At 47.2% G+C, this 17,479-nt stretch overlaps 1 protein-coding gene across 1 annotated transcript in view; it reads right to left on the reverse strand.

Moving 5' to 3' along the window:
- The window catches only part of LOC144690660 (neuromedin-K receptor-like), a 116,670-nt gene that overhangs the window by 20,665 nt on the left and 78,526 nt on the right, over positions 1–17,479 (reverse strand). The window contains exon 3 of the mRNA XM_078558382.1: positions 14,788–14,938. Coding sequence (XP_078414508.1) covers positions 14,788–14,938 — 151 coding nt within the window. The remainder of the gene's footprint in view (positions 1–14,787; positions 14,939–17,479) is intronic.

The following is a 17,479-nucleotide window of genomic DNA, read 5'->3' on the forward strand; positions in this document are numbered from 1 at the left end:
CTACTATGTGTCGATGGTGGAGGTAGTGAATGTTTATGGAGATGGTGCCAATCAAGTGGACTGCTTTGTCCTGGACGGTGTCCAGCTTCTTCGGTATTTTAGGAGCTGCACTTATCCAGGCAAGTGGGGTGTATTCCATCATACTCCTGACTTGTGCTGTCTTTTAGAGCTGCACAACCCTCTAAGACATCTCTGCTCATCTAATTCTGGCCTCTTGAGCATCCCTAATTTTAATTGCCCCATCATTGGTGACCGGACCTTTAACTGCCAAGATCCTAAGCAATGGAACTCCCTTTAAACCTCTCCACATCTTTCCTCCATTAAAATGCTCCTTAAGCCATCCTCTTTGACCAAGCTTGGTCAACTTCCTTAGACACCTTGGCTCAATGTCAAATGTTGCTTTATCAAGCTATTGTGAAGTGCCTTGGGCCATTTTGTTATGGTAAAGATGCAATAGAAATACAAGTTGTTGTTGTTGAAAACTAAAAAAACAAAGTGCTTGGGTTCATTTCTGCTGGGGTAAAATTGAAAAGTAGTGAAGTCACGTTAAACTTGTTTACACCACACTTGGGAGTACTGTAAAATATATGGAGTTCTGGTCTTCAAATTATAAAAAGGATAGCAAGTCATTGGAGAAGGTGCAATAAAACAATAATAGAATGATAGGCGTAACCCCTCAATTGTGCTATCAGGAAAAATTAAACAGTCTGGGGTGCTTTACTCTAGAAAAGGGACAACTGAGTGGTGACTTGATAGATGACATTATGATTATGAAAGGGCATAGCATAAACATAGAGAAAATGATTTCACTTGACTGCTGGGGGGATGGGGCAGACCAGAACTGGGGACCATAAATGTAAGATGTAAGATAGTCATTAATTAATCTAATAGGGAATTCAGGAGTAACATCTTTACTGAGAGTTCGGAATCGTCCGTGCCTGCTGGTGTCGGGCGTGTTTGGTGGCGGGAGCATACAATATGGCGGGAAGGCAAAATAGGTTTCATGACGTCATGAAACCAGTTTGCGATCGTTCGCTCAGCCCATCGGTGGCAGGCTGTGATTCCCACCATTGGATTTTGGGAGCTTCACTGTAATACATCTGCATGTCATTATAAGGCTAGCCCGCCGGACTCATCCAACCCCGCTGGATTGTCCGCCAATGTCGGCGTGATTGCACACCAACATGTTTCACAACACCATATAAAAGGCTTGCACTTGGCGGGCTGCACTTTGAGGAGGGCTTGTAGGTGATTGCACGGTAACATTGCAGAGCACTCGCGAGGGGCACCTGTTGGACTTCAAGGTTGAGGCTCGTTGAGTGGGGGGCAAAGGCTGCTTTGCAGTTGAGGTGACTTGTGGGGGGTAGCAACGGCTGTCCTGCAGTTGAAGGTAGCACACAAGCATGTGCAGTGGAGGGTGGGCAAGGGAAGCAGCCACGGATTAGGGTAACTTTTTATAAAGTGACCATTTCTCTGCAGCTGAGACAGTTCGGGAGCAACCACATTGATATGATTGGAGTCAGATCTCTAGCTTATCTGCCCACTCAAGCAACACAGAGGCATCAAAGTGCCACCAAATGCTCCAGAGCTTTTCACCCCTCAGGCGCAGACTGCAAACTAATGAGCATTTTAATGAACTGCAGAACAGTTGGACGACTGGGCACGTTGTACAATCTGGTGGATTCAACTTCATGGAAAATTATGAAAAAACTGAAAAGAAAGGAGAGCCCAGGAGAGGCTATTAAAGTCCCCAGAACACAAAATAGGCCAGAGTGTTTGGAAAGGGCTAGGAACCTAACTTCAAGCACATCAGATAAAGGGACGACAATGAGAAAGGGGACGGGAAATACAGGACTGAAGGTGTTGTATCTGAATACACGCAGTATACGAAATAAGGTAAATGAGCTTGTGGCGCAGATTGAAATTGGCAGGTATGATGTGGTGGGCATTACGGAGACATGGCTGCAAGGGATCAGGACTGGGAGCTAAATATCCAAGGATATACATCCTATCGAAAAGATAGGCAGGTTGGCAAAGGGGGTGGGGTTGCTTTGTTAGTAAGAAATAAAATTAAATCGATAGCAAGAAATGATGTAGGGCCAGATGATGTAGAATCTTTGTGGGTAGAGTTGAGGAATCGCAAAGGTAAAAAAACCAAAATGGGAGTTATGTACAGGCCTCCAAACGGTAGTCAGGATGTGGGGCACAAGATACACCAGGAGATAGAAAAGGCGTGTAAGAAAGGCAAGGTTACAGTGACCATAGGGGATTTCAATATGCAGGTAGACTGGGAAAATCAGGTTGGTAGTGAATCCCAAGAAAAGGAATTTGTAGAATGTCTACGAGATGGCTTTTTGGAGCAGCTTGTGGTGGAGCCCACTAGGGAACAGGCAATTCTAGATTTAGTGATGTGTAATGAGGCAGATTTGATAAGGGAGCTTAAGGTGAAGGAACCCTTAGAAGGAAGTGACCATAATATGATAGAATTTACCCTGCAATTTGAGAGGAAAAAGCTGGAATCAGATGTAACGGTATTACAGTTGAATAAAGGCAACTACAGAGGCATGAGGGAGGAGTTGGCCAGAATTAACTGGGAGATGAGCCTAGCAGGAAAGACAGTGGAACAGCAATGGCAGGAGTTTCTGGGAGTAATATTGGAGACACAGCAAAAATTCATCCCTAGGAAGAAGAAGCATACTAAAGGGAGGATGAGGCAACCACAGCTGACAAGGGAAGTCAGGGACAGCATAAAAGCTAAAGAGAAAGCATACAATGTGGCGAAGAGCAGTGGGAAACCAGGGGATTGGGAAGCCTGCAAAGATCAACAGAGGACAACTAAAAAAGAAATAAGGAGAGAGAAGATTAAATATGAGGGTAAACTAGCCAGTAATATAAAAGAAGATTGCAAGAGTATTTTTTAGATATATAAAGGGTAATAGAGAGGCAAAAGTGGACATTGGGCTACTGGAAAATGACGCTGGAGAAGTAGTAGTGGGGAACAAAGAAATGGTGGAGGAACTGAATAGGTACTTTGCATCAGTCTTCACGGTGGAAGACACGAGTAACATCCCCAAAGTTCAAGAGAGTCGGGGGGCAGAGGTGAGTATGGTGGCCATTACCAAGGAGAAGGTGCTAGGAAAACTGAAAGGTCTGAAGATGGATAAATCACCTGGACCAGATGAATTACACCCCAGAGTTCTGAAGGAGATAGCTGAAGAGATAGTGGAGGCATTAGTGGTGATCTTTCAGGAATCACTGGAGTCAGGGAGAGTCCCAGAGGACTGGAAAATCGCTAATGTAACCCCCCTGTTTAAGAAGGGAGTGAGGCAAAAGACAGGAGATTACAGGCTGATTAGCCTGACCTCAGTCGTTAGTAAGATTTTAGAGTCCATTATTAAGGATGAGATTTCAGAACACTTGGAAGTGCATGACAAAATAGGGCAAAGTCAGCATGGTTTCATCAAGGGGAGGTCATGCCTGATAAATCTGTTAGAATTCTTTGAGGAGGTAACAAATAGGTTAGACAAAGGAGAACCAATGGATGTTATCTACTTGGACTTCCAGAAGGCCTTGACAAGGTGCCGCACAGGAGGCTGCTCAGTAAGATAAGAGCCCATGGTGTTAGAGGCAAGGTACTAGCATGGATAGAAGACGGGCTGTCTGGCAGGAGGCAGAGAGTGGGGATAAGGGGGTCCTTCTCAGGATGGCGGCCGGTGACTAGTGGAGTTCCGCAGGGGTCAGTATTGGGACCACAACTTTTCACTTTATACATTAATGATCTAGATGAAGGAATTGAGGGCATCCTGGCTAAGTTTGCAGATGATACAAAGATAGGTGGAGGGACAGGTAGTATTGAGGAGGCAGGGAGGCTGCAGAAGGATTTGGACAGGTTAGGAGAATGGGCAAAGAAGTGGCAGATGGAATATAACGTGGGGAAGTGTGAGGTCATGCATTTTGGTAGGAAGAATAGAGGCATAGACTATTTTCTACATGGGGAGAGAATTCAGAAATCTGGAGTGCAAAGGGATTTGGGAGTCCTAGTCCAGGATTCTCTTAAGGTTAACTTGCAGGTTGAGTCGGTAGTTAGGAAGGCAAATGCAATGTTGGGATTTATTTTGAGAGGACTAGAATATAAAAGCAGGGATGTGCTGCTGAGGCTTTATAAGGCTCTGGTCAGACCACATTTAGAATATTGTGAGCAATTTTGGGCCCTGTGTCTCAGGAAGGATGTTCTGGCCCTGGAGAGGGTCCAGAGGAGGTTCACGAGAACGATCCCAGGAATGAAAGGCTTAACATATGAGGAACGTTTGAGGACTCTGGGTCTATACTCGATGGAGTTTAGAAGGATGAGGGGGGATCTGATTGAAACTTACAGAATACTGAAAGGCCTGGTTAGAGTGGACATGGGGAAGATGTTTCCATCAGCAGGAGAGACTAGGACGCGAGGGCACAGCCTCAGAGTAAAGGGAAGACCTTTTAGAACAGAGATGAGGAGAAACTTCTTTAGCCAGAGAGTGGTGAATCTATGGAATTCATTGCCACAGAAGGCTGTGGAGGCCAGGTCATTGAGTGTATTTAAGACCGAGATAGATAGGTTCTTGATTGGTAAGGGGAACAAAGGTTACGGGGAGAAGGCGGGAAAATGGGGTTGAAAAACTTATCAGCCATGATTGAATGGCGGAGCAGACTCGATGGGCCGAATGGCCTAATTTCTGCTCCTATGTCTTATGGTCTTATGGTCTTGCTAAAGCTGGCCATGGATCAGTCACTGGTGGAAGTGCTAATAGCTTCTTGCAATGTCATCACCCCAGTTTGGGCCAGTCTCCTGCATGGTTCAAGCTAACAGTGCAGCCTTGCAGTGTGGGTTAGGAGAATGCCTCGCCTGAACTGAGAGCACAGCATGCAGTCCAGTGGGCAAAGCTGCCACCAATTGGTCAGGTGGAGTGGGGCGGAGGAAAGCGGGGCTTCGGGCAGATATGCAGCATACTGAACTCTGACCATCCAAATGGTGGCCAGCACTCTCCGGGATGTGTTAAGGGGCCTTAAGACTTAACCAAGAGAGATTCTTAGAACACCCAAGCTAACCCATGTATCTCTCTTTTTCATCCTGCAGGATGAGTACATCAGGAGCATGGAACCTGGTGACCTAGCTCTATGCCTTGTGGCATACAGGGAGCGAAGATGATGGAGGAGAGAGTGAATGAGTCACCTGGCTGCGCAGAGGAAGGAGCAGAACCTGTTGGAAGAGGGGGCGGCTGGGACTCCCGCACATGCTGTCAAAGAGCCACAGTGAACCATCGCTGGGTGGTGCCTAGCTAGACCCAGGGTCTATAGACACCGCATTTCATTCCTGCAGATGACTGAGAACCAGTGTGGCTGAAGACTGCACGTATCTGGGGAACTGGTCCGTCACATCTGCCAGCTGCTGCAGGATTTGGCCCCACAGGGACATGGAGGGCATCTACTGCCAATGGCCGTGAAAGTGACCTCAATTTCTACACCAGTGGCTCCTTTCAGTGCTCCACAATCTGTGGGATCTCACAAGCCTCCACCCACAAATGCATCCATGAGGTCAAGGATACCATCTTTACAAGGGCAACACAACTTTGTGCATTTCGTCCGGGACCAGGAGAGCCTGGATGCAAGATTGGATTTGCCCAGATCTCGGATTTCCCACAGGTGCAGGGTGTCATCAACTGCACCCATGTGGTGCTCAGGCCTCTGTTGCAACACGCAGTCAACTATTTCAACCGCAAGTGCTTCCATTCGCTGAATGTGCAGCTGGTGTGTGACCATCACTAATGTATCCTGCAGGTCTGTGCATGGTTTCCAGGGAGTGTGCATGACTCCTACATCCTCAGTCAGTCACAGGTCCCTGACGTCTTCCAGGGTCCACAGAGGCTGCAAGGATGGCTTCTCGGGGACAAGGGCTACCCGCAGATGATGTTGCTGATGACACCCGTCTGGCGGCTTCAGACTGCAGCACAGCAAAGGTATAATGAGGCTCATGCTGCATCTCGCAACTTGGTGGAGCAGACCACCAGGGTACTGAAAATGAGGTTCCGGTGCCTGGCCTGGTCTGGTGAAGCTTTGCAATACAGCCCACAGAAGGTGTCACGCATCGCTGTCGTCTGTTGCGCCCTCTACAACCTGGCACTGCAACGGGGAGAGGAGATGGCTGAGGAAGAGATGCAGGAGCTGGAGGCCTCCCCCAATGAGGAGGGTGTCGACAGTGATGAGGGTGAGGAGGTCTTCAAAGGTCACAATGATGGCGATGAGGCCCTCGAACTGGCAGACAAGGCAGGCATGCTTGGGAGGGCCTCATAGCTGCTAGATTTGTGGAGGATAATGATGACATGCAGTGAGGAGACAGCATAAGACCCTCACGTTGCACCTATGAACGTTTGACTCCAGCCTGGCTAATGGCAGCGCACATACCCTCTGTGAGAATGCTGCTGTCATGGAGACACAGTGGAGGCCCTAATAGTTGCTCGATTACAAGAGGATGATGACGACATGCAATGAGGACAATCCATAGATCTTCACATTGCCTCTGAGAATGTCTGACTCCTGTCTGGCCGAGGGCAGCTCGCTTGTGCTCTGTGATCAGGGTCATATATATAGAGACGCAACCATGAAACTTTAAATGCACCTGATCCTTTGTCCACTTTCAGCACCTGAGTGCTTCAGAAGCTGGAGCACAGTGTCACTGGTCACAGATGCTGAAGAGATGGGGGCTAGCCTCACCTTAAAGGTGCTGAGAGCACACAGAGAGAATGAGAGAACCCTGTGACACCTCCCCACGACATTCTGGAAGCAATGACAAGCACCATCGAGGTGCAGACATCAGTAATGTGTCCAGTGAGTGTGAGGATGGACCATCACTTTGGCCTGAAGGCTGCACAAAGCACAGGGAAGAGGCCCTAGACTGAGAAACCAGCCTTTATCTTGTGCAGAAAGAGTTCACACCTGAGTGACACAAACACTGCTCATCAGAACAAGGAGCCATAGGCAGGGAGACATTCTTGGGAGTTTATTGACAATAGTGAACATTATGTAGAAGTGATTAACACCCGTGCCCAGGCTGTGCAACTACGTCTTCTTAACCTTCCTAACCCTGCCGCTACGTCTTGGTGTTCCCTGGACATCCACAGAGGAGGTGGAGGCAGCCTGCTGACTGCTACGCCTTGTCTGTGATGGCCTTGATGGGCGTCCCCTAGAGGGCCAAGTCCTGGAGGGCCCCGGCCTGCTTTTGGGGATCTGCCATGTGGCAGTGGCATCCTCCTTGGCCTGTGGAGCTGGAGCTGCTGGGGTCACAGGAAGAGGGGATTCGGATGGGCCGGACACTCCCGGAGTCACTTGGGTGGACGGCCAGGGGTGTGCACCTGCTGATCCTCCTCCCTATGGGTGCCCAAGAGCCCCTGGCTGACTCCTTGAGGAGAAGGGGAAGCAGGAGTGAGATCGAGCTGCCCCACACCCCTCTCACGTACACACTGTTTGAGGCCAACTATGGCATCAGCGATGGAATTCAGCCCGCGCAGCAGTGCAGGAGCGACACCCTGAACCAAGGTCTCCATGGCGGCTGCCATCCTACCAGTGTTGACCTCGGTGCGTTGCAATGCTGGCACTATCACCTCAGCCTGAAGACAGACGGACTCCTCCATCATGCCTTGCAATCTGAGGAGTGCAGCGGACATTCCTTCCTGATGTTCCCGAGCTTGCCTTTGCAGCTCCAGCAACATTTTTTTCATTCACGGGAGGTGGGCTTTGCTGGCTGGGCCAGCATTTATTGCCCATCCCTAGTTGCCCTAGAGAAGGTGGTGATGAGCTGCCCGTCTTGAACCACTGCAGTCCATGTGATGTAGGTTTACCCACAGTGCTATTATGGAGGGAGTTCCAGGATTTTGACCCAGTGACAGTGAAGGAACGGCGATATATTTCCAAGTCAGGATGGTGAGTGACTTGGATGGGAACTTCCAGGTGGTGGTGTGCCCAATATGATATGATCAAGTCCAGAGGCTCATCATCTGGCTTGGACTCAGCAAATTTCTGGCCTCCAGCAGTCCTCCGAATGCCAGACACCTGGGAAGTCCCTGCCGCTGCCTGTAGTGGATCAAACAGTGCGATGTGTTCACCAGATTGTGATCCCGGGGCTACTCTAAAGCTAGGTCCCACCGAGGTGTGTGTCTCTGTGCTTGTGGAGGGTGTGGGTGAGCGCTGTGATGGGACTTCAAGGAGGGTGCCTTCAGATTCCTCTTCAGAGGTTACTTCGGGGCTTGATTGGGGGCCCTGGGTCATGGACTCTGTCAGCTGTTTCCCAGAAACACCTGTGAAAGTCAGGGGAGATAATTGGTGCATGGCAGTGGCCTGTGAAACAGGACACATCACTCATGGCATGGTTGTCTGATGGATGTTGCACTGCTGGATCCTCACTAGATAGAGCACCACCGACCTCACCGTCAGCACAGGACTGGCCTCGGTCATCGCCGGCCAGTTGGCTGGCTCTGTTTTCAGTGAGGACCTTGATTTCAGGCATTCCTCCACCAGCCAGCGACCTCTCCCTCTTGTTGTGTGCCAGCTTGTCCTGCATAAATAGAGATGGAGATCGTGTAAACAGGACGCCTGCTACGCCAGATGGTAAGTATGCCTGGCATGTGTGGGTGGCGAGTGGTCCCATGGATGTGATGAGGACAATGAAGTTATGTATGAGACAATGAATGGTGAAATCCCTCGAACTGGCAGTGAGTGAGGGCCCTGTGGGTATTCGTTTTTTTAATATTCATTCACGGGATGTGGGCTTCGCTGGCTGGGCCAGCATTTATTGCCCATCCCTAATTACCCTTGAGAAGGTGGTGGTGAGCTGCCTTCTTGAACCGCTGCAGTCCCTGTGATGACCCACAGTGCTGTTAGGAAGGGTGTTCCATGTATGATGAGTTTGTGAGTGTGAGAGTTGAGAGTGATGAGCAGAGTGACTTACCCTGGTGGAAAGGAGGAGATCATTCATCCTCTTGTGGCACTGGGTGGCTGTCCACCGCTGCCACCGCCTCCTAAGCTGGATTGGTGATCTTGCTGCCCATCCTGCGGCCAGAGTGGGGGGGTAGAGGACATCACACCAAGCCTCTACTGTGTCCAAAAGGTGCTCAAGGGACGCATCATTGAACCTGAGGGCTGCAGTCTTTTTGCCTTCCAGGGCCATGTCTTCTTTGCAGCAGCCGTGGGCTGGACGCACTGAGGGATGTGTGTGGCTGGACTTTAAATATGATGCCCGGCATGATGAAGCAGTGAGATGATGGCGTGGTAGGTGAATGAGAGCCCGCCCGCCATAGATACAGTGTGTTTCCAGGAATACATAATTAATGCGGTGGACTTGGGACAATATGGTGTGAAAAGCCGCCATTGCGGCCAGGGGTTAAAACGTTGTTTTACCCACCCGCTACTGCACTTAGTGCAAATCTGGGTAGATTCCGTTCAGAGAGTTGTTAGAATCTGAAATCTACTGCCACAGGAGTAGTTGAGGTGAAAGGCATAAATGCAATTAAGAGGAGTTAGATAAAAACAGAGAGAAATGAATAGAAGGATATACTAACATGATGGGATAAAGAAGGGTAAGAGTATGTTAGAGCATAAACACTGGGCTAAATGACATGTTTCGATGCAGTAAATACTGCGCTTCAAGAATTAGGAGATTATATGCATGAATTTATCACAGACTCACAGAATTGTTACAGCGCAGGAGGCCATTCACCCCCTCGTATCTGCACTTGCTCTCCAAATGAGCAATTCACTTAGTGCCATCCTCCCACCATCTCCCCATAACCCTGCACATTCTTCCTTTCCAGACAGCAGTCTAATTCCCTCTTGAATGCCTCGATTGAACCTGCTTCTACCACACTCTCAGGCAGTGCATTCCAGACCTTAACCACTCACTGCGCACAAACGTATTTTCTCATATCGCTTTTGCTTGTTTTGTCACTAACTTTAAACCTGTGCCTTCTCATTCTCAATCCTTTCATGAGTGGGAACAGTTTCTCCCTATCTATTCTGTCCAGACCCCTCATGATTTTGAATCCCTCTATCAAGTCTCCTTTCAGACTTCTTTCCTCCAAGGATACAGTTCTAACTTCTTTAATCTTATAGCATACCAGTGTAGGAAAATTAGAAATAGATCGTCAACCCCAAAAAAATATGGTGGGGTTGCACCACAACTGAGGGGGAGACAAGTCTGTCTATGGCCCTTCCTGGAGGCGCACTTGACAAAAGGCCCTTCACCCAATGCCCAAAATACACCCTCAAAAGATCCACCACACCAACACTGGGATGCCAGAAAGCCAACAAGAGTGACTTCTCTGAAACTATGCAGAGGTAGCAATCCAACTGACGGGATCAAGAACTAGTAGGCAGGCCCACTTGAACTCACCAGCCCAAACAAACCCCAGAGACCAGGGATGATTTGTCCTAAGCACTACATACATCCACCAAATTCAGAACCTGAAGAAAATCTAATGGATCAATGCAATCCCTGTGTCAAACAATACGACAGCTCCAGGAAAATACATATCTTGACTGGGGTCAGAGCTGGGGGCTGGGGTGGGAGGAGTTGTGTTGATTCTTATCTCACTACCATTTGTACTCAAAAACAGGACAATGGAAGATCCAAAATGACATACCTGCTAATTCTACAATTTACTGCTGCTTTGGTGCCCAATCCAATTTTCGAATGGACTGAATCCTGGTGGTCAGAGCTTGCATTGGAAAAAGACGGGAACCTCATTCATATGTGCAAATCAGGGTTGAGTGATATGATTTAGATGCCAACGCCATTTTCATCAATCACTGGCTCAATATCGCCCCTTCCTGCTCCAGCTCCACCAGCCTTGGCTGGTATAAGTTGGGAGGCAGTCATTCCAGGGATTAAAGGGGTCTTCAGCTGTTGTCCGATCAAACCGGATGGAATGTTTGGAGACATTTTTCCACCTTGACTGATTTTAAAGCTATGCAGTTGCTGTTTTGGGTTCTGTGCAGGCACTGTCTGCTGGACCATTGTGTCGTTTTCTCTTTCCTTATGTGAAAATACAGCTCCCCTTTAAGCTGCAGGCGTTTGACAAGTGCTTCGATTACCCGCTTGTAATGGACGAGCTGCCCAGGGTTTTGTGTCTACAGTTGGCTGACTGTGTGTAAATGAGGGGCAACTTAAAAATAACACTGGTACTTATCCACCCTTCCCACTACCTTTACTACATTATATGAAAATCTTCCCCTGAACATTAGAAGTTTGCTGCTCAACATAAAGGCATGACTGTCCAGCCACAGATTGTTCCATTCCGTGGATGGAAAGTTAAAATCATGTTTTCCTAGCACACACGCTTTGTGATTGATCTTCACAGAGGGACTGAAACCATCGGTTTAACACATTCCCTTTTCAGCATTCACATTTGGGTTCAAAAGCACACAAATCTAATAGGAAGAAAGATATTAGCTTCCTCCAACGTTAAATATTACACTAACTAACTCTCATTCCTAAACCAGCCAGGGGTGTGGACAAGCCAGCATGTATTAGTGCCTGAATAAATGGGGAGGGTTAGTGACAGGAAAGGCATAGTAAAACCACCAGCAAAGTCCAAAAAAAAATGAAGGGTGATCAACAAGTATTGTGGTGACCCCATGTAACATGGGAAAAGCTGAAAAAGAAAGGATAGGCAGGTCTCAGTCTAGTTCCTGTTATGCACAGACCTATATTTGACACTAAGAGCAACGATTTTCCTTCAATGTTCATCTACCACTTTAATTGTGGCTCCTTCGTCTTCTAGTGCTGCAGTTGATGCCTCACTGCAACACCACTACATCACCCTCCATCTCAATCTCCACAGCTGGCTTCTACTTGAATGGGCAAATCCCATCCTGGATATTTATTGAGCCACAAGGAGGAAACTGGGCTGGGGTGACAGTGGCGTAAAGTCCCACCTCACCCCATTTCACCCCTGGCACAGGGGGCAAGTTTGCTCCATCCATGATGCCTGCGCTAAAAAATATTTTCTTTTGTCAGTTTAATGTAGCTGTTAATTTCTTTAAAAGAGACAATGGTCATGACTGTACTAAATCAGGCTGCAAATTAATCTGAATGGAAAAGAGAATTGATGTGGTGTAAAATGGGCTCGCTTCGCTGTGTCTATTTTGTGCTACTGTTTTGGATCAATTTCATGCCCAGTTAAGGATGTGAATATATTAGCTGGTCAGCTACCAAAGGCAATCTGCCCACTGATGTTCTAGTCTTAGTGGGAACTTTCTTGCTGAGTGCAACATTAACTCCAGGGGGTTTCCCATTTTTTTTTCAGAACTACTTCAGTTCCTATATATTTCCTCTTTGCTAGATCTTATAGCAATCCTGGTCAACATTCATCCTCCAGCCAACAGCACTATAACAGGTTGCTGCCCTTTTTCTCCCAAAGGCATCAGTTTATGTCAGACCTTTCTCACAAACACTTTGGGCAGAATCATGTGGAGGCGACAGCAGCCTGAGCCGCCAGCCCGAGAGCTTGTGAGACCTCCACGTCACCTCTTCTCGGGAAATCCCGCCGCATTTTGTGCCACTCAGGCACTTAAAAGGCCAGCGATGGGCCTTCCCCCAGGATCAAAGATCGCGGGGAGGGGGCAGGAGTTCCACCTGCCATGAGTTGCTGGCCAATCAGGGGCTGGCAGCTCTTGAGCACCACTGAGGCGGCAGTGGCTGCTGCCGGTACAGCACCCACCTGAAGCCTCAGATTGAGGAGGGACCCAGGTACAGGTGATTGATGGCGGGAAGGGGGTTGTGGAGGGAGAGTGAGTGGGGTCAGCAGAAAGGGCGGAGCGAGCTCTCAGTGGGCCCTCCCTTTCAAATGCCCTTCGATCAGGCACTGAGTGCCTTTAAACAAGAGAACTTCCCGGGAGTCCGCAAGCAATCTCGTGAGTTTGCTTGTCATGCTCCCCACATGGTTAGCCCCTTGCCTGCTGCTGGGTTAATGCCAGCAGCAGTGGGATGAGGCCCTTAAATGGCGATGGGGTGGGAAGGACATCCTTCTGCTTTTGCTGTAGTTGTGTCGGCATCACAGATTAATATCCGTCTTCCACCAACATTGATATGGGTAGCACTAGTTAAACCAAGCACGACCTGCTGGAATGGTAATCCTGATAATGAAAAATTCTAAATGGAAATAATAATAATAAAGATGGGTCTTGAAGATTTCAAGTAACTGGGCTGTGACTAATTCCTTTGGCAGCTTGTTCCATTGTGGGATTGTCCTTGGGAAGAAATGCTCATTAGTTTAAATTGTCTTGAAACAAATAGTCTTTGTAGATTGGATGGCTACCTCCTGTTTTTGTCATTGCTGGAAGGCACCTGGTACTTGTTTCTGTCAACTTCCACCAGTTCATTCCATATTTTATAGAACACGATCAGTCTATTTTGCTCTCTCCCTTGCTGTAGTGATTCCCATTTCAAATCTTTGATCCCTTCCTGCCACATGGGCTTAATTGTGGTGGAGGTGGGAAAGTAGCTGGGTCCCCAACTGCCATCTTCCCACCCAATTATATGCCCATCTGCCACCAAACTTGCCATGGGGGAGGGCACAACATCCACATGACAATACTCCCATTTTTCCATTGCTCATTTGTATTTCAAAGTTAACTAAAGATTACAAAGGGCAATCCAGGTTGCAATTCTACTGATCATATGGTGAGGTAAAGGAAACTGCTTTGATTAAGTTTCTGTAGTTGAACAAGATTTGCAATAGCATTTCAAGGTGGCATTACGCGTGATGAGCAGTTTCAGTTGGTGGAATAAGTAGCACAAGACCAGTGGCTTAAGAGGAACAGGTTGGAATTGATTAGAAATTGAATCAAGCAATTCCAGCTCAGGTAGAGCACTGGGCAGCTACAGGTGAAGGCTCCCTCTGTTCTCACCAGTATCTAAAATCTGAAAAGAACACCGTGTTGCAGTGCGTGAATCTTCTCTTTCCCAAGTCAACCATCATTATGGTCTGCGTGAATAAGATTGTCAGTTTAATGCCAATTTGTGTCAAATGAGTGAGTTTTACATTCTAGACTCCCAGAGAACCAAGCAATGTTTTAAAACACCAAGACAGATGACACATAAGTCACGAAAGATGAATTGCGTATCTTGAAATGGAGCGCTCAGTCTCTGTGAATTGACCATATAGATACTCATCAATATTGTTCTGCATCACCATTTCTTTGAATGTGCGCAGTAGGATTCAGATTAAATTTGCCTTTGTTGAATACTTCTCCATTTCACGCTTTACTTATCAGGAAAGAAAAAGAAAGAATGAGTCATCAGTTAAAGTACTTGAAAGCTTTGACTTAGAAATTGAGCCGCAACTATTTCTGAGTGTGCTGTGGTGGGGCATAGATTGCACCCTCTCACACCCGAATGCTGAGGCTCGAAGTCCCATGTTCTGAGAAAAGTCAAGAGCCTGCTTGTGAAATGGACTTTGGGTTTGGGCTGTAGCTCTGAAGAAACTGACGGCCTTCAAGTGTGACAGTCAGATGTTAGTTGCAGGATGTGTTAATTTCAGCAATGTGAGATTATATATAAATAGGAATATTGAATTCTACACGAGTCCCACGTTATGCACCTGTGCAAAGCAGCAAGGACGCCCCATCACAATGTGGAATTGTTTGTCTCATAACTATTAACTTATAACCATGTTACATTCAACAGTGGCCTGTGATGAATTCTGTCACACAAACCAACCTTAATTATTTCTAAATATTCAAAACATATTTTGTTTTAACCTTTCGTTTGGCTTTGAGCTGCTCGTGGTAGTTCTCTGACGTGTCACCAGGAATTTCCCCGCCCCACAGTGTGATTCCAACGATGGTGTAGGTGATAGCTATCACAACTAGCGGCAGCAGGTACACCAGGACAAGCACAGCAATTTGGTATCTGCAAAAGAATGGTGATAATAAATAATAGCAAAACCAGTATCCAAAAGGGCAGCAACTGCAGCTGATACTTTGGAAGGATTACACTCAAGACGTCCTCACAGCTCAGTGTTTTCTGGTTCTCACGAGAACTTGTGTACCCCTGACACTGACCCACTAACCTAGCCGACTCCTCAGTCTAATTTCATTCGCAGACAGCCTTGCTGTTCTGGGGATAGGCTATCAACAAATATTCATTATATGTTCTTCGGTTCCGAAGAGGCCACAGTGGACTCAAAACATTAACTCCGTTTCCCTCTCCACTGATGCTGCCAGACCTGCTGAGTTTTTCCACCAACACTTTCTGTTTTTGTTTCAAATCTGCAGTATTTTGTTTTTATTCATTATATGTCCCTGACTCCCACAGCTACCTTGACTACACTTCCTCACACCCTGCTTCCTGTATGGACTCTATTCCTTTCTCCCAGTTTCTCTATTTCCATTGCACCTGCTTGGATGATGAAAACTTCCTTCAGATCTTCTCATATATCTTCCTTTTTCCCTCAACTGAGAATTCACTCCCACCATTGTTGACAGGGTCCTCAAATGTGTCCCTTCTATTTCACACAATTCTACTCTCATCTTTTCACCTTCCCCCGGACCCACAAAGGAACTCCCTTTGTCCTCATTTCCACCTCACCAGCCTCCATATTCAACGGATCATGTCCACCATCTCTCCCACCTCCAATGTGATGCTACTACCAAACAGGTCTTCCCCTCCCCTTTCAGCATTCCGAAGGAACCATTCCCTTTCAGATACTCTGGTCTATTCCTCAGTCACACCCTCCCTTTATGCTAGGAATTTCACCCACTGAAAGCGAACAGATGATAAATCACAGATGATAAATCATGATGCTGTGTGACTTGGAAGGGACTTGGTGGTGTTCCCATGCATCTGCTGCCCTTGTCCTTCTAAGTCATAAAGGTCATGGGTTTGGGAAGTGCTGTAGAAGGAGCCTTCGTGAGCTTCTGCAGTGCATCTTGTAGATTGCACACACACTGCAGCCATGGTGAGTCTGTGATGGAGGGAGTGATTGTTTATAGTAGTGGGTGGAGCAGAAATTAAGTGGGTTTGTCCTGGATGTTATTTAGCTTAAGTGTTGTTGGAGCTGCACTTGTCCAGGCAAGTGGAGGGTATTCTATCACACTTCAGATTTGTGCCTTGTAGATGGGCAGGCTTTGTGGTGTAAGGAGGTGAGTTACTCCCTGAAAAATTCCCGGCCTCTGATCTACTCATGCAGCCACAGTATTTACATAGCTAATCCAGTTAAGTTTTTTTACTCTTTTATGGAACGTGTTTGTCACTGGTTAGGCCAGCATTTATTGCCCATTCCTAATTGCCCTTGAGAAGGTGGTGGCGAGCCATCTTTGACTGCTGTAGTCCATGTGGTGTAGGTTCATCCACATTGCTATTAGGAAGGGAGTTCAGGTTTTTGACCTAGCTGCAGTAAAGGAATGAGGATATAGTTCCAAGTCAGGATGGTATGTTGCATGGAGGGGAACTTGCAAGTGATGGTGTTCCCGTGTGTTTGTGACCCTTGTTCTTTTGGATGATAGGGGTCACGTGTTAGGAAGGTAATTTTGAAGAAGCCTTGGTGAGTTGCTGCAGTGCATCTTGTAGAAGATATACACTGCTGCCACTATGCAGCAGTGGTGGAAGGAGTGAATGTTTGGGAGAAGGGTAGAATGCTGATCAAGCAGATGGCTTTGTCGTGGAAGGTGTCAAGCTTCTTGAGTGTTGTTGGAGCTGCATTCAGCCAGGCAAGTGGAGAGTATTCCAGTCCACTCCTGACATGTGTCTTGTAGATGGTGGATAGGCTTTGGGAAGTCAGGAGGTGAGTTACTCACCTCAGGATTCATAGCCTTTGAATTGCTCTTGTAGCCACAGCATTTATATGGCTGGTCCAGTTCAGTTTTTGGTCAATGGTAACCCTCATAATATTGATGGTGGGGTATTCAATGATGATAATGCTATTGAATGTCAAGGGGAGATTGTTAGATTTCCTCTTGCTAGAGATGATAATTGCCTGGCACATTTTTGGCACAAATGTTACCTGCCGGTTATTAGCCCAAACCCGAATATTGTCCAGATCTTGCTGTATGTGAGTGGGGACGGCTGAGGAGTTGTTAATGGTGCTTAACACTGTACCATCATCAATGAACAATGCCCCATCTGCCCTTATGATGAGAGTAGGTCATTGTTGACGCAGCTGAAGATGGTTGGGCCTAGGACACCACCCTGAGGAACTCCTGCAGTGATGTCCTGGGACTGAGATTATTGTCCTCCAACAATGACAACCATCTTCCTTTGTGTGAGCTATGACTCCTGCCAATGGAGAGGTTTCCCCAATTCCCATTGATTTCAATTTTACTAGGGTTCCTTGATGTCACACTTGGTTAAATGCAGCCTTGTTGTCAAGGGCAGTCACATTCATGTCAGCTGTTGAATTCAACTTATTTGTCCATGTTTGGATGAAGGTTGTAATGAGATCTGGAATCAAAT

This window comes from Cetorhinus maximus, chromosome 2 (genome assembly GCF_964194155.1).
Source record: "Cetorhinus maximus chromosome 2, sCetMax3.hap1.1, whole genome shotgun sequence".
NCBI lineage: Eukaryota > Metazoa > Chordata > Chondrichthyes > Lamniformes > Cetorhinidae > Cetorhinus > Cetorhinus maximus.